A 22,355-nucleotide genomic window follows, 5' to 3' on the forward strand; every position below is an offset into this window, starting at 1 on the left:
TATTTAGAGCATGAAAGGTTTGGGGGTCTTGGGGCATCTCTATTCCTGCCTGCTAACAGAACCAAGCTTACCTAACAGCCAAGATAATGGTAAAAATTCATTCATCTTAAAAAAATGCCATTATTCAGGGTCTCGTTGGTGGCGCAGCGGTTGAGCGGTGGGCTGCGAAGCTGTCTGCAGCTTCTGCAGAGCCAGTTCGATCCCGGGCCGGCTGGCGAGGGTCCCACATGGTGCACAGACCTCTCCTGCCATGCCCGCTGCTCCCCTCAGCAGTGTATTTTGTCAGTCTGCCTGTTCTGTTCCCAGCTCTGTCTCCAGTGAATTCTCTCACCCTCCCGCACTTCTGACTGTACCCAGTGCTTGTATAAAATAAATAAATAAAAATCTTAAAAAAAAAAAAAGCCATCAATGCACATCCTGCTTAGTTTTAAAATTAAAAAGTTATTCCTAGACAGAAAAGACTTGTTTTTCAAAAGTAGCAATGCCTTCCTTTACTTACAGTTTCTTTATTTTGCTTACCTGAAATAGAACTACAAAATTTAATTTTAAGAAAAGGAGACTGTCCAGATAATGCATTTCTTGGAAGCCATTACAATAAAACAAAGGTAGTCATCTTTAGAGAAACTCTTAAAAATCAAACTAAAAGCACTTCATTTTTCCTAATTATCTTATGCTATTATTAGAGTTGCTACTCTGAATTTGACTTCTTTTTAAAAATTTTTCCACCTGTGATTGAATGAGTGATTATGAGCCTAATAAAGGGGGTGGGTAGAGAGATGTTTCCACATTAAAACAGTTAACAGATGTTAAATAAGCACAGAAAATGGCCAGGAGGCCAGCAATGACTGATGTTGGGTAAGTAAGAAAAATGTTGCTTTTACTGATTTTATTACCCATGTACCTCCTGGGGTCATGGGAGACTTGTAAAAAGTTTTGTGGGCAGATAAAAGTCTAGCATTTATTTGCAAGCCTAGTTTAAGTGTATGTCAAAGGTTCCCTTTGCCCTTACTTTTGGACCACATAAAACTAAGTGAAAGTCATATATGGAAGGCTAAAATAATCATTGGGTAAAAGGTCAAAAAACCTATTTTCAACATTTTTTTGACATGACCTTCTTTCTTCCAATTCCACCTTCCAGGCCTCACTAACTAGGAATGACGTCCTCCTTGTAGAAAGGAACAGTGTAGGATTTAACTTTAATATTTCAGGCACATTGTTTTAAAGGGTAAAACTTAAACAAGTGTGAATCCAATTTACTAAGTGCCTACTATGTGCCAGATGGTGCACTAGATGACAAGGATATTGGGGGAAATATGTTAAACAGAAACTGAAGATAAAACCTAGGAACACTTGTTAAGAAATTTAAACATAGATCTGAACATTTATTTTGCTCATGCACATATTTAACTTTTATATTTAGTGTTTTCTTAAAAATCTTCCAACTACCAGAAACCTATCGACAATATTATTTCAAATACTGAAACAATATAATTTTCATATCATATTCAACATTTTGCTCCATGAGTCATATTACTCTCTCACTAAGCATTTATTAAGTTGAATGTGTTAATATATTTTTAGCAAATTCAGCAGATATAAACTATATGTTTTTGTCAAATACTACATATCTATTATGTGCCAGGTATTTACAAATTTCATACATTCATCAAAGAAAAATCTAGTTTTCCTATTTCCTTTGCAGAATTGCAAAAACCTTATACATAATATTGATGTGTCCATCATTTGCTTGAGTTTTAGAATAGAAGTAAAAAAATGGCAACCAAGAATTCTGGCTACATTGAGCCACCACGAGAATTTTGTCTGACTCAAAGAGGGTTGCTTATTTGTTTTTAAATTAGGAGAAGTATTAAAAAACAGATATCATAGAAAACTCTAGATTCCTTAGAAAATTCTTAAGCTTTACCAAATTATCACCTGTATCTTTCTATTGCAATAATGGGGGTGTGGCAGTAGGATACAACCTGTAGTTTACTCCAGTCCTTTCGGCCTGGTTCTGGTACATATTTGTGTTTGGGGTCAGGATCTGATGTGACTTACAGAAAAAAATGCAGAGTCTTGCCCTGTACCTAATAATTTCCAGTTTTAAAATGTCTACCATTTTTAGGTTTTGAGTATCTGGTTTGTTCTCTTATTTGCATAATAGAGTTAAACATTTGTGCTCTGGAGTTTTCTGTTTATATATGTTATGTTTTGTAGGACAAGGAAGTTTATTTCATCTGGCAAACCATGATAACTATGATGCAGAGGTAATTGGTGAGATATTTAAGCTGATTATTCATTTAAGGTTAAAAGGGGCCTTCTGAAGTCTTTTAATCCACTTTCTTCAGAGCCTTCTCTAACTTTCCCCAGGCATAGAAATCTATATATTTTAAAGACAGAATATGGAATTTTCTATAACTTCCATATGTAAACTATGCCAGTGTTTACAAGGGTCACAGTCATGGGATTCTATATGAAAGTTGGTGCTTACATATGCCTGCTTCAGTTTGAGTTGCTTCCTAATTTATATGCTTTGCAACCACATATTTAAAAACTACCACAGGTTTATCTTTTGGCCTTCTTTTCTTAAGATAAAGATTATAATCTCTATCAATATTTTTTTCTTTACCTTCAACTAACACAAATTAATTGCCTTTCAAACTCAGCACCCAGCTCATACTTACCACCCCACAGTTTCATATAATTGTCACAAAATTCCTAGGAGAGAACAGTTACCATCTCTTTTGTCAGGAAAAAGAACCAAGTCAATCAAATAGCCCAGGTTACTCGGTCAGTGCAAGTTAAGAGCCTATTCAACATTATTTTATTTTCTATCGTATCTACTTTGGTAGAATATGCCACCAAAAATGTGTCACTTTGGTACAAGAGTTAGAGTTGAAGACAAGAAAGAACCAGAAGATTCAGGAAAAACTCTTACCTCTCCATAACTGCCTAAAGTAATTTAGATAGGGAACCTGGCATAGAAAGAAAGCTATTGCCAGAGAAAACTTTTTATCTTAAAGCCTTACCATCCTGACTGCAAATATCTGCTCTTCTTATCCTGTGAGTTGCCCTACATCCCTCTGAAGTCCAAAATTCCTATTCTATTCCTTAACTCAGCATTGTATATAAGCTTTAATTGTCTAACTTATCCTTAAGTCTGACATCTTTAGCTTCCCATAGGTACACTTAGTTTCTTATTCTTTTTTTTTCATTTTCCTTGTTGATGCCACATGTCAATGTACTTATTATACCAGCAAAAGAACCTAGAAGAAGGAAAAATTCCTCTCCCCCACATCCCCAGCCCAGTCATCTGACTTTACATCTGTTTATTCATCTTCACACCTTCACAATGTGGTAAAAAGATCACCAGACAGACACAAATATGTGTTCCAGTCCTAGCAAGCGAGTCTACCATTTCCTGGGTGACCTTCAACTCTGGTTCTCTACACCTCAGCTGAAAATAAGGGGACTAGCACAGATGGCCTCTCTGGTTCCTTACACATTTATAAAATCTGTTATCCCACTGTCCTCATTAAGCTCACTGGACCAAAACCTGAGAATGAAAGAAAGCTCTAAGTTGAGAAAGAACTATGGGTTTTGCTGCCACTCATTACAATCCTTGTCTGGCTCTGCAAGTGGTGTTTGCCAGAGAGTCTGGGCAAGTTTCCACTTGGAAACTTCTCAGGACATTGAACCTTCAAAATAACAAGTCCTTTCCCATATCATGGGGTACTTCACACTTTCTACCCTTAGGAGTTTCCTTTGCTACTGGCATTTCTCATTTTCCAAAGCAGCAGTTATGTAAGTAATGGTCCAGATAAAAATACATCATATTCAGTTAAATTTCATATAAACAAAGACTAGCTGTCTATAAGTGTCTCCCAAATATTATATAAAATGTATTTAAAATAAGGAGTTTTGTTGACAACTCTGTCCTTGAACATATGCTTAGAAAATTGAAAATTTCTCAGAACAGAACTTCATTAAAATCAAGACCTGAATTGACATATCAAAATAATTTCCTAACCATGAGAAAACAAAATGAAAATTCTATATAAGAATGCATAACATTTCACAGGCTTACAAAGCATGGTCTTGAAATGCCTAGTCTGAATTCTCAAATGTCTCAACAACCATAGGATAAGGACCATAATTTATATTTATTCTTTTTGTGTTTCAAGTAAAAGAAAGATTTCTATTGCCGACAACATGGTTTGAAAAGAAAAAAGATTATTCTCCCCTAAGTCTCCTAGAAAGAATAATTAAAATTGATTTGACGTTAAGATTTGACTTTCAAACCATATGTTGTTTTCATACATCAAACTCTAATCAGATATTTCTTTAAAAGTCTCAGCCTATAGCTGAAATCACAAAAGAACTTCATCTAGCTCTAGACACTTGAGTTTTAGCAAAGATTATGTTCCCTGAAGAACAGAATCTCAGCAGTAATTACTCTCCCTACTAAGTGAAAAAAAAAAATCATTAAAAAAGTTTTTGTCTCTATTTCCCTCAAATTTTCCTTTAATTTCTTCTCAAGTTGATGTTAAGTAAAACTGAGAAGGGGCTAGAGATGGAAAGTAGTCAAAAACTAGAAAACCTGACCATTTTCTCAAGGTCACTATCAAACCATAATTCCTTACTTATATGTCCAAAAGGAAAGGAAAGCTGAGGGGTGTAAGTCTTGGCCAAGTTCAGTTTTTATACTTCAAGGCAAGTCAACGCTGAGTTTACCGTGAAGGAAAAAGGATGGGGGATGAGCAGAAAGATCCACAAGATGTTCTTTGCCACCCAAAGTCTCCCTTTAACACTTAAGCAGAAAACCGCTCAGTGCTGTAAAAATATATGGGAACTGCAAACGCTTCTGTGACCTTCAAACAACATTGCATTTGAAATCTCTAAGGGAATCCAGAAGAATAAATATTAAGCCCTGAGGCAAAGGTCTTAATTGGCCTCAGGGCAAACCTATTATAAGTACCTTCTGTTTTGACTCTTCTATTCTTATCCACTACAACAAAGAAAAGGTGAATATGATTCATTGTTTAAGAATTTGAGTTCCCAGTGCACTGCAGAGAAGGGTTGCTTTCCAAAGTCAACTCAGGAAAGGCAGTATTAGTGAGCAGCAGAGGATTTCCCCTCGCTAGAGTGTAGCATCCAGCTCTATCATCTGCTGTGCTATTTTTATAAATATACATAATAGGCAATTTATTGGATGGGGGGAGAATTTGAATGCAAAGAAAGACTATAATGACTATAAACTAACAGTAAAGATGCATTTTCTTTACACGGCAAAATTGTTCTTCTATGACCTTTTAAGTCATGAAACTAAGTTAAGAAATCTGAGAAATAAAACAATATGCTACAGAAACCCGGGGTCGAAAGGAAAGGTCAGGAAGGACACTTCCACTTACCAAACATCAAAAAGTAACTTATTTTAAATTCTCTTTGAACAGGACAAAATTTGTTTTTTAAACGGTGAGTAAGGACCAAGCAAGGAGATTACTCAGTAATCCAATGCTGGAGCACCAACAATCACTTACTTTGTAAATGGTAGGCAAGATCTGTTTCATTTTCAGCCTGTGAAAGACAAAGACGTCATAAACTGCAGAAACTGCGAGAACAGTCACTCCTTGTTCCTTCCACAACATGCTGCATCCTGCACACAGTCCCGTCCCCAGGAACCAGCCCCAGGTTCTGACTGAGTAGCCTCTTGTAGAACAGTGTTTAATGTAGCAGAGCAAGGAGAGGAGAAAGAAGAGACTGGCCCCAACATCAGCCCGTCCCACAATTCCTGCCACTGCCTCAGTGTGAATGGGGTGAGAGGCGAACATCAAGCCAGCCATGAAGGTCCAGTATCCGTCCCCAAGCAGTATCTTGGAGAAGCTGGTGAAGAGGCCAGTGACTGCCGCATGCAACAGGACATTGACAAGGTGGTAGCTCCAGGGATTCAGCCCTCCGATGGCGTGGTTCAGGCGAAAAGAAAGCGTGCAGAGTGGCCGGTAGGACTTGTGGCTGCCACTGTGGGTTAGAAGAGTCCCCCAAAAATCATTGTAGAAGATATGTGTCCATGGAGTTTCTGGGAGGAGGTCCTGATTAGTCTTGATAGCACGGCTATAAAACAAAATATTAAAAAAGAATCAAACGTAAAATACAGAAAGACAATAAAATAGATGACATTGCTAAGATGCTGCTCTCCTCAGAAGCTTCATGATGTGGCTTTAGGATGGGATTCCAGGTATACACTAGTAATGCAAATGAGCCTCAGAGAAGGCTTTACATATAGATTGAATTCAAATCCTCCTCTTAATGCTTACTAACACCACAATTAGGGTTGTAGTTATTTTCTTCAAAAGATTTCTTCCATGTTTAAATGCAAAACCTTTGAAGAATAAATGCAGAGTTTCCATCAGTTATTGAAGCCTTAATACAGCAGTTGGCAAATAACTGCACCAAAAATCATGTGCTCAACTAGCTGAAAATGCAGATTCCAGGTAACAGGTAGAAGTGAGGACTGATAATCTCGCATTTTAAAAAGCACAGTCCTGGGGGATAGTTATGCAAGAGATACTGAGGAGTTGCTTTCTACTAGACATAAATTTTAGACAGAACATCCTGACCCTCAACCATGGTCTCATATATACAAAACACCTGGAGATCTTGTTAAAATGCTGGTTCTCATTCAGTAGAAGTGGGAAGGAGATTCCATATTGCTAAAAACTCCCAGGTAATGGTAACACTTCTGGTCCTTAGAGGACACTTTGAGTAGCAAGGGCTTAGAGAGCTGGAGGGGTGGAAAAGAATGGCACCATACCTATCCAAATATTTCCTTCCCGAAGAAAATCTATACTGTGAACAAGAAATGACGACATAAAATAATGGCACATCATTAATAAAACATGTATATATATATATATATACATTATATATATATTTATTATATATATATTTATTAATTATTTATTATATATATTTATTAATTATTTATTATTAATTATTAATTATTATTAATTATTAATTATTTATTATACATGTTTTATTAATAATTAATTATATATATATAATATATTAATATATATATATATATATGGATTGGAATGCTAGAGGAAACAGTAAAATTAAAAGTCACTGTTCTATAAAAAGAGACTGAGTTAAGGGGGGTTAGAAGCTCACACTGTTATTTTCAGTGAGGTTAGCATTTTAAGATAAGTACATTACTTTGATTAAAAATAAAATTTAAAAATTTAAAAATAGAGGGCCTCCCCTGGTGGCGCAGCAGTTGAGCACTGAGCTGTGAAGCTGCCCGGAGCCTCTGCAGCGTCAGTTCGATCCCTGGCCGCTGGCGAGGGTCCCACATGGCGCTTGCAGACCTCTCCTGCCTCCTGCTGCTCCCCTCAGCAGTGTGTTTGGGTTTGCCTGTTCTGTTCCCCGCTCTGGCTCTGGTGAATTCTCTCACCCTCCCGAGCTTCTGACTGTACCCATTGCTTGTATAATAAATAAATCTTTAAAAAAATTTAAAAATATATATCTGCCTCCCTCTTCATCTTAGAAAACATCAGCCTCTTCTCCCCTTGCTGAACTCTCAGAGGCCTTAGTGATATCTACGGCAATCATTTATGGCATTTCATTGTCTCCTGCTTTTGAGAATTGATAGTTTTAGGCTTGCATGCCTGAATCATCCATTGATAAATGCATTACTCATGCATATCTGGAATTAATTTATAACAGTTTCAAAGGCACAAAAGATAGAAATAGCAGCGTAGAATTTTCATGGCCCACGATGTTTCCACTATGGTGGCCTTCTCAAAATAGGATCTACAATACTCAGGGTGTATGTGAAAAGATGCACAAACCTTGTACTTGAAAAGAAATTTAATTATCACATCAGAGCTAGATTTTAGAGATGGTTGCTCAGAATGAAGCTTTTAAAAATTTAAAAATCAATGTAAACACAATATTAAGAAATCAACAGTACTGGTATATGTGGACACAGTACACTTTTTGAAGTGGCATGTAAATGACTAAGTTTGGAGAATTTCCTGATCTGTGTCATTATACATTCCAGCAAAATAGTGGCAACTTGAGTCTTTTGCAACCCTACTGCATCTAGCTCTATAATTAGAGCACAAAAGATGCCCATCCTGAGTTACACAGAGGAAATATGAATGAGAAACTGAAGGCACCTATTCTGTAACTAGAAATCTCTTGCTTAGTCTAATGCAGGGGGCTTTAAGGGAGTATAGACATTGGTGGATCAGAAGAACACAGGATGGGAGACTGGCCCTACAATCTTTACTTCCAACCCTTCCACCAGTTTTGCTTCCACTGTAAGGAGACTTGAACAAAGGAAATTTACATATGATTACCAAAGATCAAGGAGGGGAAATATTCCTGAGTCCCAGCTCTATAATCTGCTGAGTGTCTTCAAAAACAAGAAAATGTAACAGAGATGCAAACAGATTCAAAAACCCATTTAAGGCGACACAGTCATTGGAAGTAGCAGTTAGTATCCCAATTGGGATTAAATGATTTGGGCAAAGCTGGTTTTCAACTGCTTCTCTAATTTGCTTCCCAATTAACCTGTCTGAGCTTAGGTTTCTGTGATGATAATAGTTTTACCTTGGATGGAAATCATTTAACAAACACTCGCAATTGTTCATTCATCTTCCATATGTACAGAAGCAATGAACACTGCCTTGCGAATAATACAAGACTGTTCCAGAGACCCAGTGCAAATGACATTTCAGCCTTGTTAGCTGCTATTGTTGTTCTACAAAGACTGAAGTATGAGCTACAAAAACTCCCTTATTAAAGTCGGTTTGACTCACAACATACAAAATTAACTGCTGTTGGGAGTTAGAATTAAAATAGATTGGCGGATAGTTGATGATTTCTACTCAGTGCTGAAAACCATGTTAGTTTTCCATATGATCAATAAAAAGACAGAAGGTCTGCTAAAATAATGTCTTAAAAAACAATGTGGCAGGGATAGTTTGCTGTTTTCCAATATCTATTTGACAGTTTTTCCATAGCCATAAACCTTCAGTTCTTCTCTGTGTACTTGGTTATCTGGGAAAGTGGCTGTATTTCCTTTTTTCCCTTGCTGCTCAATATAATCATGTGACTAATTTTTGGTCAGTGGAACACAAGCAAAATGCTATGTACTACTTTCAGAAAGTGTACTTAAAATGATAAAGCTTAGCATCTTCTCTTCTACCCCTACCTCCTTCCTACTGGAGCAAAGATGGAATAGGTGCTAGCATTCAAAAAGCTATCTTGGCCCATTCAGTGTGTTCTTAGGCATAAAAAAAAAATCACACCCACAAAGAGCTGAGTAGTAAAACTGAAGGAAATGAGTCCCTGTCACAGTATACCACACCAGCCCTGGGCTAACTACATCCCCATTTATGAACATGAGAAATAAATCGCTGTCTTGTTGAAACTGTGAAGGTTTGAGTGTTGGTGGCAGCTGAACCTAGTAATAAGTGAAATTCTTTGTTAACAGAAGACCTACTATATCACAGTGATTTGATTTTCCATTTGATTTTGATTTTTACAAGTCTCCGTGTATTGACTGTGTATTAAATAAATTTCCATATAAATTGGCTTTTAAAATATTAGAAACAGATGTTATTTTGGATTCATTAAATTAAAACACCCTGCTATGACATTCATCAAGAACCTAACCAAGAAGTAATTGCTTAAGACTTGATAGGTTATAATTAAAATTTAAAAGAAATATGAAAAACTGCCAAACAATATTGTCAGAGAGAACTGATTTCAAACAATTCAGAATGAAAATCCAACTGGCCTCTACTAAACATTAACCTAGATATTGATGTGACTTTCTCTAAGTTGAAGGCAGAAACTCTCACATTATCAAAATCCGAGCAGTAGAAAGCTCAAAAGCAAAGCATTCTGCGACAAATCTTGCTAATACAGTGAGGAACACTGGAAAGCATAATTTGTTTAGGACAACCCTTCCCACTTTTGTGGCAGACCCATAAAGGATAGAGATCAACTTCCCCAAACCCAGTTCTCCCCATGCTATTAGCTCAGTTTACCAATTCTGAAAGGATTTTTGGAGGGGAAAAAATAAATAAATCCGTTCAATGCTGCCAGAATTTCTTACATTTATAGCAATAAACCTACTAATCTGCAGCCACCAACAAGTTAAACTGTAAGTCTCACTGTCTCACTCTCACAAAGCCAAGGTTTCAAAACAAAGAATAAAACTAACAAATCTCATAATTTGCCTGCGGGAAAAAATCGGTGAGCCACATGCCTAAATTAACAATGTAGGAAAAAACATCAAGGACAGTGTTAACAAGACAAAAGCAGAAGCTCAAGGGAATATCTCACCCCTATGCAAAACATATTATATGAAGGGAGACTTTAGAATATAAAAATTCTCTGACAGGTAGTATCGGCTTAGGCAGGTTTTTATTTAACCGATGAATAGTATGGCAAGAGAACATGAAATAAGACTAAACTACTGGGTTTTAGCATATAAGTCATGTCACACATGCAAGTCAATGATAAGGGATGCATTATACATCCCTCACATATTAAGAAAGACATCAGCCAAAGGAATTCAATAGAATCTAAATAATCTGCCAGCAAAATGAGTAATAAAGGCATTGTTCAACACTAAGCATAACAGATTTTCATCTACCTGCATTTTTTTACGAGTCCAAAATGAATATATCTGTAGTAAAACCTCTTCTTCTATTTCTAGCTAATGAAAAATGTTAAAACAAAAAATCATGCTGACACAATTTCTGGGCTTACTTCTGTGAGCTGGTATTAAAAATTCGGAAAGACATTAAGGAATTAGGAAATTTTCCATTCTGGGAAAAGGTGAACAAAATTGGAGCAGCAGATGTGAAAAAAGAGTCACGGCAGGCAGAATTCTCCAGAGAACACCTGACTGAGAGACTGTCTTTTGAAGCAAAAAAGATTCAGTCTCACAAGTCTTCAAGGAGGTCTTAACCTGTTTCCAGTTTTGTTCATTTGTGGCTCTTTGTTTTTGTTGCCTTTTGATTTTTCCTTTAGGAAATGTTGACAAAGGCCAGGGCTATTGTAAAACTGATGAATGATGTGACACCACCATCCAAACTGTCCTTATGTGTGCCTCTCTGACGGCTATTTTTTCTGTCTATTGACCTTTTCAGTTACAAGCATCCACATAAATGATGCCCATTCACCCTTCTGAGCAAGAATGATGCTTAAATTCCTCAAACATCAAATGGCATGGTCTTTGTGAAGTATTTTCAATTGTTCTACTGAAAAGTAAAGAAAGGCCAAACCTTAAAAAAAATATATATTTTTATGATGGGTTAAAATGTGTTCTGCTGGAGAGATAAAAGAGAATGGTCTTTGTTAACCTGCCCTGCTTACAAACCACCCAAGCTTGCTTCTCTCTACCTCAGAAAGGCAGCACAATGCAGTGGTTAGGAAAACTGACTCAGAAGTCAACTGGACTACAGTCCAGGATGTGTTTGAAACCATTGTGCCAGCAAGCACAGGGCAGTTTCTCTAACAATTTGGGTAGATGGGCAAAGGAGCTTCCTGGAGCCCTCAGTGGCTTTTTCAGGTTTAATGTTCTTTTCACACCAATTTTTGTGGGGCAAGCCCCAGTCTGGGTGGGTGGGGGTGTCTGTCCAGCCCTAGGGAGTCTTTATTCTTTTCTCCTTGGGCTTTCTCTCTACAGTTACTGGTCCTCTCATAGCATTCTCCACCACAGTCGTCTCTGTGTGATGCCACCCTTATGCGTCCGCCTCCAGGCCCAGGTGTGCCCACTTATGCATGCCCACACCATATTCCACATGACCATGATCAGGCACGCATGCCCCAAGCCCACACTCCCACGCCCCTTTGGCATTAATACAATCAAGGCCGCAGGTGAGAGCCACAGAGGCCAGCAGCGTAAAGACCATTTCACTTACCCTACAGAAACCATGAACTACATAGGTGAAAGCAGGGGATATATTCCATGACATCAAGGACAGAAGTCTGGGGACTCAAGAGCAAGGGAAACAAAAGCAAAAAACAAACAAACAAACAAAAAAAAAAAACAACTGGGACTGAATCAAAAAGCTTTTTGTAGTTGGAAAAAAAAAAATCAGCAGAATGAAAAGACAGCCCAGTGAATGGGAGAATATATTTACACAGCATATATATGAAAATGGTTACTATCCAATGTATGTAAAGAACTTATATAATTAATTTACCAACAACAAAAACACCCAATTAACACAAATGGACAGATGACAAAATAACAGATAATAAAAATAGACAGATGATGTGAACAGACACTTTTCCAAAGGAGATACACAGACAGGCAAGCAAACTCAGTGTCCACTGACAGGTGTTTAGATAATAAAAATGTGGTATATATACACAGTGGATATGATTCAGGTGTAAGGAAAGAGGAAATTTTTTCCATCTGCAGCAAATTGGAGGGAACTACTCAAGATTACACAAAGCAAAATTAGTCAGAAAGATAAAAACAAATATAGTATTTGTTCACCTATGTGTGCCACATAAAGGACCTATGTCAGGTGAACAGACAAAATAAGCTGGTGGACAGTGACAACTGAAATGAGGTTAGGAGAGGTGAAGAGGGTAGAGGCCCAGGAGCAAGGGTGCAGGGAGTGAAATGGATGGTGGGAGGTGTTTTGTGTTTGTCTCTAAAAAATAAAAAACAAAACCAAACAACGTTACACAGAGGCTGTGAATAAGTGGACATAAAAGAGTTCACTTCTCTGTACCTCAGTTTTCTCGTCTATGAAATAGAGATAACTGTGCTCGACTGACAGGATCATGGTGTGAAATAAATGAGTTAATGAGCAAAAAGTACATTGTTAGATGTAACAGAATGTCTACGGCTCTTATGACATGTCGCACATGCTGGGGGCTATAGTATCATATGGTAGGATTATAACCATCACACCAACAACTAATGCTAGTCAGCAAAACAAATACACTTCTGCTTGTATCTGTTTATAGCCTTTAAGACCTATACCTCATGGTCCTGAGTATTCCACTTAAAATTCCTTTAAGCGTTATTAACACTCTCAGAAAAAGATAATCAATATTTATGCTGTCTTACCTTTGGTCTTTAACACATGACTCTTCTCATTCTCCTTCTATCTATTTAACTACTTCTTTCCAACTGGTGTCAGCTAGTATTTTTTTTTTCCACATTTGTCCTCCAAGATTGTTTTCTCCTGGTTCTATCCCCTAACCTTCTTTCTTCCCATACTTTGCTCCTCGGGGGTCACCTTCTCCAAAACTTGCAGCTTAGGAGGTGACTTTGCCGTCTATACCTGCAGCCCAGAGCAGCTCGTGGGTCTGTTTCTGACTGCCCCGGAGAGAGCCACACCTGAATGGAATTAAGAGAAGCGATTCCAGGTCGTGGAGTCATACCAGGTGTGTTACCTTTGGCCCATCAGCCTCTCCTCTAGCTCAGCTGCCTTGTCTAGGTTGGAGAGAATAATGCTTCTCCAAACTATTGTTCTGGAGCTCAAATAAGGTGATATTAATGGAAACTTTAAAAATTACATAGCCTTGTATAATGGGCCCTTGCTGATTTGGGGGGAACCTTCTTCTAGTTAACAGTGCCCCATTTTTTTCCTTTTAAGAACTGCCACATCCACTCTCCATTCCTGTGAATAGGATGAGGCTGCTCTCAATTCCTGATGAAAGGTCATCATATTATTTGGCTAATTAGTTTACTACATCCTGTCCTCTTAGCCTCATTCCTGGACCAGCAAATGACTTAGTGGCAAGCCAGGACAATCAGAGTCTGTATAGCCCTAATAATCTACTGGGAAAAGACATCTTCTCTTAAGAGTGACATGAAATCCTAGGGCTTTTAGAGGATTCCCTGAAGATAGAAACTGCCGAAGAATGAAGCCAAAACAAGAATCCAGATCAACCCAGATTAAGGAGACAGGCAATTCCTAGTACAGCTGGATACCATTATGCCTGAAGTCAATATTTTTAAATAAGCCAATAAATGCCACTTACTCATAAGCTAGTTTAAAGTGTTATTCTGACATCTGCAACCAAGAGTGCTAGATAACACAGCACTGTGTAATTATCAAGTAATACTGTTCACTGCCCTTTTAGTATCTTAAGCTTAATAAATCTGAATCCAAATAATTTCCCTCACACACCATCTCCTTTCTCATACAAACCCCTAATTAAGTTCCATCATTCTTCTATCACTGACATGGAGGTGTGCATGTGGGTTCCTTCTCTTGGCTCCATCTATTTTTAAATCGGTTACAGACATTTTAACATCATTCAGGACTTTAGAGAAAATCCAACTCACAAAGTTTGCCTTGAATCTGCCTCTAGCTTTCCTTTTCTGCTACCACCTTCAGGTTTTCATTATTTCCTACCTTCGCTGCTTACCATGCTTACTAAAACTGCCTGTTCATTTTTCTCGTCCCTTGATTAGGCTCTAAGTCCCCTCTGGGAAGGAATTATGTTTCCTCCCAGTATCCAACACATATTAAGCACATAATAAATATTTGTTAAACTGAACTAAATAGCTATCCCTGTCTGCTTTCATTCACACTTTGATCCATTATACATGCTGTGGATAGAGAAACTACCTGAAATATAACTCTAACACCACCATTCTGCTCCACAAAAATCTCATCGTGCTCTATTTCTTACCATAATAAATACCCTTCACATTCCAGCATTCACAGCTGTCCCCATTATGACTTCTAGGCCAATCTTCCATTATTGCCCCATAATCACCCCAATGTGAGCCAAACTTCCCAGCCCCTAGGCCTTTGCTCAATTCATTTCTTTCCTTCCTCTGCTGGGATTGCTATTCCCAAACAAGTTATCTCTCTCCAAATATTCTTGTTGTGAATCCATGGTCACCACAAAGTCTTTCCTAGTCACCTAGTTACTGATGTGAATATTGAATATGCCTGACATTGAACAGTGACACATTTCCATTAATAACACTGACTTCTTACCACAATTACCAGGGATCACAAATGGGATGATATAGGGAGGACATTTCAGAAGTAGGAGGAAACATATGCTTTAAAAATGGGGTACAGGTTATTTTAATATACCATTTTCCATCCCTATTGAAAAATCATTGCCCAATAAAATGGATTAATTCTGACTTAACGAAATTATTCACTCACTTTATTCATTCATTTAGTAATAGGCAAGGCCCTGTAAAGGGCACTGCAGATAGATTGTGAGCAAAATAGATTTTCTGATTTTGAGAAATATCCCACCTGGTAGGGGAGACAAATAAGTATGCATACTTATTGCACTGCAGTATGATAAAAATTATATCATGAAATTCCAGTCGCCATTGAACACAGAACAGATTCCTAACAGTCTCAGAGTGAAAAGCTTCCTGGAAGAAAGCACGCCACATGCATGGGAGAAATTAAATCAGTGAGAAAGGGAGTTGTGGGGTTGTTGCCAAGCTGATGACAACATCAATATTTGTAAAGACCATGAGTCAGGAAAGATGACTGTAGGCTTGGAATATGAAAAACTACAGCGTGTTAATTTTGCTGTGATGAAGTGTGAGGGATGAAGTGGCAGGAATAACAGGCATTTGTTTTGTACTATTGCCCATCATAGGATGGAGAGGAAAAGAGAAAGTAAATTCTAATAAGACAATAGCTGAATCACACCCTGAAGACTGTTGGGGAAAATGATGTCCATCCAAATTCCTCAGTCTTCAGGGTGTGATTCAGCTATTGTCTTATTAGAATTTACTTTTTCTCCCCTACTTTTAATCTCCTAAGAAACAGAAAAAGCATCCTATTTATCTTTGGGATTCTAGCACACAGTAGGCACTCAATATATATTTGATGAACTGAATTTAATTAGAAATGAGTGGTATGATAAGCTACATTCATCTTATAGAAAATTTCTACATAGTTTTAAGTCTATAGGGAATGATCACATTCATCAAGAAACAGTTCACTCACTCTGGACACTAACCTCTGCTCACTCGGTGATAATGAACTGTGAAAAGCCGTCAGGTTAATTGGCTTACCCAAATGTCTTTGGCACTCATTTGCCACTTAACCTATAATCCCTTCATTAGAGTTCCTCTTTAGGGATAAGCCATTATATTTAGAAAGTTCTGTTAATATGCAAATACTTGGCTAACAGGGTAGGAGAATGAGAGAAATACTCAAACATCTAGAGCCTGTCTTAATGTGGGGATAAGCAATATCTTTCAGATTCCTAAAGGACCTCAATCGAGGTGGACCAAGTCAATTTCACAGTAGGGAGCTAGAATGTTAGGGGGAAATGTTAGGGTCCTGTGTCCCAGTGGAAATAAAAAGCACTAAGCTTCAACAGAGAATGTATCACTACTCCTGTAAATTTTTACTAATTTTGATCTCTCCCTACGAGACTGAACACCTTCAATGGCAGAGATGATTACTACCTAAGTGTAAGGGGCAGGAATGGGCACAGGTCAGGTTTTCTGTGATTCGAGCAGACGGGGTAAAGGAGTCCTGGAGCCCTCCGTGGCTTTTCAGACTTTTATTGGGATTCTACTGGGTACACAGCAAGCAGGGGTACCAGGGGGCCGGGAGGTTGGCAGGCCTCCCAGCCCCCAGCAAGTCTTCACTCTTTCTGGGCTCTCTCTGCTTCTCTCGTGGTTCTCCTTCTGCTCTCCTGTTCATTCTGGTTCTCTGCAGGGGTCTCCGTGATGCCACCCTTATAAGGCCAGTCTCTCAGCACAGGTGTATCCCATCTATAAATGCCCACACCCCACTCCAGGTGCCCACCATCAGGCATGCATTCTGGACCGCAAGGATCCACTATCAATCCTAATGGTGGGGGGCAGAAAAGCCTGGTACTTTACTTACCCTACACTAAGCAACTGGCACTTAAAAATCTTTTTTAAATTCTCACCATACAAATGAATGAAAAGAGGCCAAAGGAAATAACAAAGTGCCTGTTGTCAGACATCCAGGGCACAGAGTCCCAGAGTAACTTCTTGTTTTGTGAAAAGGTGAGTCTAAGAATGCTCAGTCTTGCCACTAAAGGACTATTCTTAGTGGAACCCCCTTTTCTATCCCTTTAGGAACTTTTCCTAAAAGGAATAAAGAAGTTTTGTGAGCTACACCTGACATAGTAACCCAATCCCAAAGCTAGTATACCCCTTCTCCGAAAAAAATCAAAAAGTAAATTTATGATTAAAAAAAGTAAATTTCTTATTCAATGTGGCCCCAGTAGTAGTTGAACTAAGCCCGGGAGCAGCCTTTGGGATTCACTCTCTTAATAAAGCTTCCTTGAATGAGGTAGTAGCTTCTGTATTCTAAATCTAGAGTTTGCTCACTCTCTTCTGAGTGTAGAAAAAGAGGAGGACCTTTGATTAAGTATTTTTTAAATATGTTTATTATTTCCTCAGATAAATCAAAGCTGCCATCTTCAAAATTTCCATGGGAAATATCCAAGACAAAACTTTAAGTGATCCTGAAGCTAATTAATGATGTATTTGAAAAAAAGCTCAACATTTAAAATTAAAACTTCAGTTACCTAAAGGTGTTTTTTTTCTTAAGTGTTTATATGAAAAGCATTTTGCAAGATGAAAGCAAAATCAAACAGCATGAGATGATCAAGAAAACCATATTGCAAGTAGTTAATTTCACTTATTAAAAGAAAACTCTACCTCAATTTTAGCCCCCTACCAACTTGAAATAGTTTTCACTACCCTGCAATTTGCACAATACAGAACAATTTTTGTTCTCTACCATAGCATGCCATCCTAATATAAAATATTTCTGTAACACATCTCCTTTTCACTATAATGAATTGAGTCAGTCTAAAAAGCTTACTGAAAATCTCTATTCCTATTTTTCCTGACTTAAAATTAGTAATCCCTAGAAAGAGTATTATGAAGAATTTTTTGCTCCCAAAAGTTCTCAAGTATTTGAGCCATTTCAGTATACTACTTCATATAGCTTGTAAATTTAAGTCCATTTCATAGGTTTTCACAGATTCATAGGTCTACAAAAAAGGTGATTCAAAACTCTTTTTACAGGGCCTCGCTGGTGGCTCAAGGGGTTAAAATGCAACCTATGAAGCTATCTGCAGCCACTGCAGCGTGAGTTCGATCCCCGGCCAGGGAGATACCCACATGGCGCAGCAGACCTTTTCTGAGACTCACCAGCTGCTCCCCTCAGCAGTCACTCTGCCTGTTCTATTCCCCACTCTGTCTCTGGTGAATCCTCTCAACCCCCACACCTCTGGGGGGGTACCCCAGTTCTTGTATACATAAACAAGTAAATCTTTAAAAAAAATCTCTTTTTACATATCTTATTTTGTTTCCCTTACAATGAGGTCTTGAGCATTAGTGATAGATATCCTGTATTGCTTAGAATTCTATATTTCTATATTTAAACAATTACAAATGTTTAGCTATTTTAAGACCAAAAATAAACAGATTAGACTTTGTGAAATTCAAACCTTTCAAAAATGAGTGGGTTGTTAAACACTAAATTCCAAGAAACAGAATATAAGCACAGCCATGAGAATGACAAGAATACTTATTTTGGTCTTGTTCTAAGTGTTTTTATAGAATACAAGAAGATATCTTTATGCTGAAGGTATTTGATTATCCAAAACACTCCAACTAGGTAGGTATGGCAAGCTGAGAATATCCCTTTCTTTGACTTGTTTTACTAATTTGCTATTTTTAATTTTCATTGATAGTTTTGTATTTACTATCTTGTTTCTATTGCTTTTCAATATTGTAAAGGGTAACAATAAATAAATCTATATAATCATTTTTTAAAATCTCTCAAAATTTCATCACCATTTATTTATTTAGTCCTGATTTTTTATTGAAGAAACACTGCATTGTAACATAAGATTATTATTTTCAGAACATTAAGTTCTCCACTGAAAGTCCATCTATTACATATAACTGACCCCTTTTACCCAATTATTCCTCTTTTCTCTTCCTTACTGGTAACCACTAATTTAGTCACATAGTCTAAAAATTTATTTTTGCTTTATTAGTTCATTTGTTTGGTATCTCTATAAAACCACAGATGAGTGAAATCATATGGTGTTCATTTTTCTCCAGGGAAATAGACCTTTTCAGTAAAATACTTGTCTTTAATGTATCCTTTTAGCTATTCAGCAAACATACATATGCCCCCTTTAAAAAAAAAAAAAACAAAAAACTCACCTGAAGTATTTTCATAGCTTAGCAATATTTTTCAATTTTTCCAAGTTGTATTCTTCCATAGCATGATTACAATGGCTATATAACATTCCATATTAAGACTGTACCATAATTTATGTAGCCATTTCTGTCTTTTCCATTTTTTTTCAATTAAAGTGCCATGGTAATAAAAAAAAAAAAAAAAAAAAAAAAAAAAAACTTCCCTTTATGTGCAAATGTTCTATACAAATTGCAAAAAAGATATTCTAAGTACATGATAGTTTCTCAACCACTAAAGTTTTACCCCCCCCCCCAAAAAAAGGTCACATCCTTGAGGAGGAGTCATAATCTTCACCTATGGTAAATAGGAGAAGTGCCTTCTGGCTACACCACTGCTTGTGAATTCACAAATGGGCCCTCATTGTGAGCACTGCCAGACAATGAAGTTAGGGGGGAAACTTTTAATAAGAACCTAAAAGGGGCCTCCCCAGTGGCACAGCGGTTGAGCGCTGGGTTGCGAAGCTGCCCGCAGCCTCTGCAGCGCTGGTTCAATCCCTGGCTGCTCCCCGGCCACCGAAGGAGGGTCCCACATGGCGCGCAGACCTCTCCTGCCGCCCGCTGCTCCCCTCAGCGGTGTACGTCGGTCCTTTTGGCTGCTCTGCTCCCCACTCTGGCTCTGGTGAATTCTCTCTCACCTTCCCGTGCTTCTGACTGTACCCAGTGCTTGCATAAATAAATAAATCTTTAAAAAAAAAAAAAAAAAACTAAAAGTAGCATGCTCTAAAGGAAATAGACATTGCTGGCAAGAAGACATTCATGTTGCATTATACAGATGTTTGGGGTATCTATTAGTATTACTCCTATCTTCTCTGAATGAAGTCTTAACCCAATCACCTTTCTTTGTTCAGCCAAAGAGAATAGCCAAAAAGTTTCTTTTAGCCAAACATTTGCACAAGCCTTGTCTTTTCTACTCAAATTTTCTACATCTTGCCAATGTATCTTCACAGGTATTCCTGTTACAATGCCACCTCTCATTCTTATGCTTTTTTCACATTTTACAAAATGTGCTTATGATTGTGTTGGATTCTTGTTAACACCTTATGAGTAGGTGGATGTGGACACATATGAACATGAGAAATTTGCAGTCCTGCCTGTGATAATCACCAAAAGAAACATCAGAGCTGCCCACACTGGAATCCAAATCTCACTGCCTCGTATATTGCCCTCCTTATTTTATGGGCTGAATTGTGTCTCTCCAAAACCCACAGGTCTACTCCCTAACCCCAGTACTTTCAGAATGTGACTATATATTTGGAGTTTAGGCCTTTACAAGAGTAATTAATTTTAAAACCAGGCTTTAGGCCACAATGAAATGAACTGTTGTCCTTATCAGAAGAGGATGCTGGACACAGAAAGACACAGGCACTTGCAGGTGGAGAAAAAAGAGTAAGTGAGGACATAGCAAGTTGGCGGTGACTGCAATCTAAGAGAAGAGGCCACAGGGGAAACCATACTTGTCCACCTCAAGACGTTCACCGCACAACTGTGAGAAAATAATCTGTTGTTTAAATCACCTAATCTGTTGTATTTCGCTACAGCAGCCCTAACAACTTAATAAAATCTACTACACTATAAAACCACTATAGATAGTTGCATACGCTATCCTGTTTATTCTTTCCAGTTTCAAGGAAACATAAATCCTGTTTCTCCAAAACTCTGTGTGTAGCTCGTTTTGATGACAGAGGTGGAACTGCTTTGTGAGCATGAATAGGTTTTAAGAGTTATCTTATTCTTAGCTCTGCCAGGATTTGCCCATGTTCTCCACCAGAGGGGAAAAAAATAAAATCCTGATCAAACCCATGGGGCATTCACACTAACTAAACACAGGTAATAAATCACTAGTGCTGCTTCATACACTGAGGTTGACAAAGCTTAAAAAGCATTGTCAAAGTTATCTCATTTTATCCTCAGCATAATGCTATAAAAAAAAAACCTGAAGCTGAAGGGGTTAAGTTAGTTAAAGAACAGCAGACACTTAATAAGAGGCAGAAAAAGACCTTGAACACTTCTCCAAACTACTCCATTTAACCTTCAAAGCAGCTCTGTTCCTCCACATGTACAATAAATCTCCAATGAGAAGCGTTTCTAAGACGATTTGAAAGTAAAATCCCAGTCTATTATTGCATTTTGTCTGGAATCCATATATCTGCCCTCAAGACTCAATAAAGCTATAAAAAATGTTTTTGTACCATATTCTTTTAATTTCTACAGTTCAAAAAGAAAGTCTTCTTTTAACACGAAGGAGTCTTGGAAAACGTGAGTCAAAGGAAGGTGTTAGTTGTCTTCCAGTGACGGGTAAAAAAGGCAGCTTTATGAAAGCCAAAAGCTAACCTATAATTTCATATTACAAAATATAATATAAAACATATTCTGGCAGAAATTTTGCTGCCTGCATCCTTTTTCAGCTGTAAAACAGTTACACACATACATCTGAGAGAGATCAGACTTTGAACACATTGCAGCAACACACACGCACAACATGGGAAGTTTCACCAGGGTTGCCTGTGATGACAGGATACACAGACATCCTTACAATAAAATCAGCCTCACAGCTAAATCAGTCTTTTTGGATGTATGAATATATGAGGCCTGATGAAAAACAGAGAGGCAAGGAGGAAAACACTCTAATTTAAAACTAACACAGATGAGCTTACACAAAGTACCCAAACATTTGGTGTACAAACCACCAACAACTCTCTAATTTGTCATAGAAGGCAATGGATAGTTCATCCAAGAATAAGAGAAAGAGATATAACTCCACCATTAAAATTTATAGGCATTCCAATAAATAGTACTTTGTAACATAGATGTCATTCATTGACCAAACTTTAATAATCAAGAAATACATTAAACTTGAAGAAGCCCTGACACTCTTTGCTATGTAACCATTTAAATAAATCACATGGTAGTCACTCAAAGTACATAAACTCAATGTTAAATAAAAGCAATCAGCTCCTTCAGATCTCATTTCATGAACAGATGATGAGGCACCAACATGTCCTTTTATATTCTTAAGCATGACACAAATATCAAATCATGATGTTGTACATGTGAAACTAATAAAAAGTTATATGTCAATTATATCTCGGTATTTTTTAAAAAGAATCTT

General features: G+C 37.6%; 1 protein-coding gene across 4 annotated transcripts in view; it reads right to left on the reverse strand.

Moving 5' to 3' along the window:
• Positions 1 to 22,355, reverse strand: part of TMTC2 (transmembrane O-mannosyltransferase targeting cadherins 2) — a 382,782-nt gene that overhangs the window by 216,584 nt on the left and 143,843 nt on the right. For 3 of the 4 annotated variants that reach the window (XM_054696178.1, XM_054696179.1, XM_054696180.1), the window contains exon 2: positions 5,541 to 6,111. In XM_054696178.1, coding sequence (XP_054552153.1) covers positions 5,541 to 6,111 — 571 coding nt within the window. Of the gene's footprint in view, positions 1 to 5,540; positions 6,112 to 14,688; positions 15,070 to 22,355 lie in introns of those variants that run through there. The other variant, XM_037513919.2, reaches the window with a different exon arrangement.

Source organism: Talpa occidentalis, unplaced genomic scaffold (assembly GCF_014898055.3).
Source record: "Talpa occidentalis isolate TD23 unplaced genomic scaffold, MPIMG_talOcc4v2.1 talOcc4.16, whole genome shotgun sequence".
Classification (NCBI taxonomy): domain Eukaryota; kingdom Metazoa; phylum Chordata; class Mammalia; order Eulipotyphla; family Talpidae; genus Talpa; species Talpa occidentalis.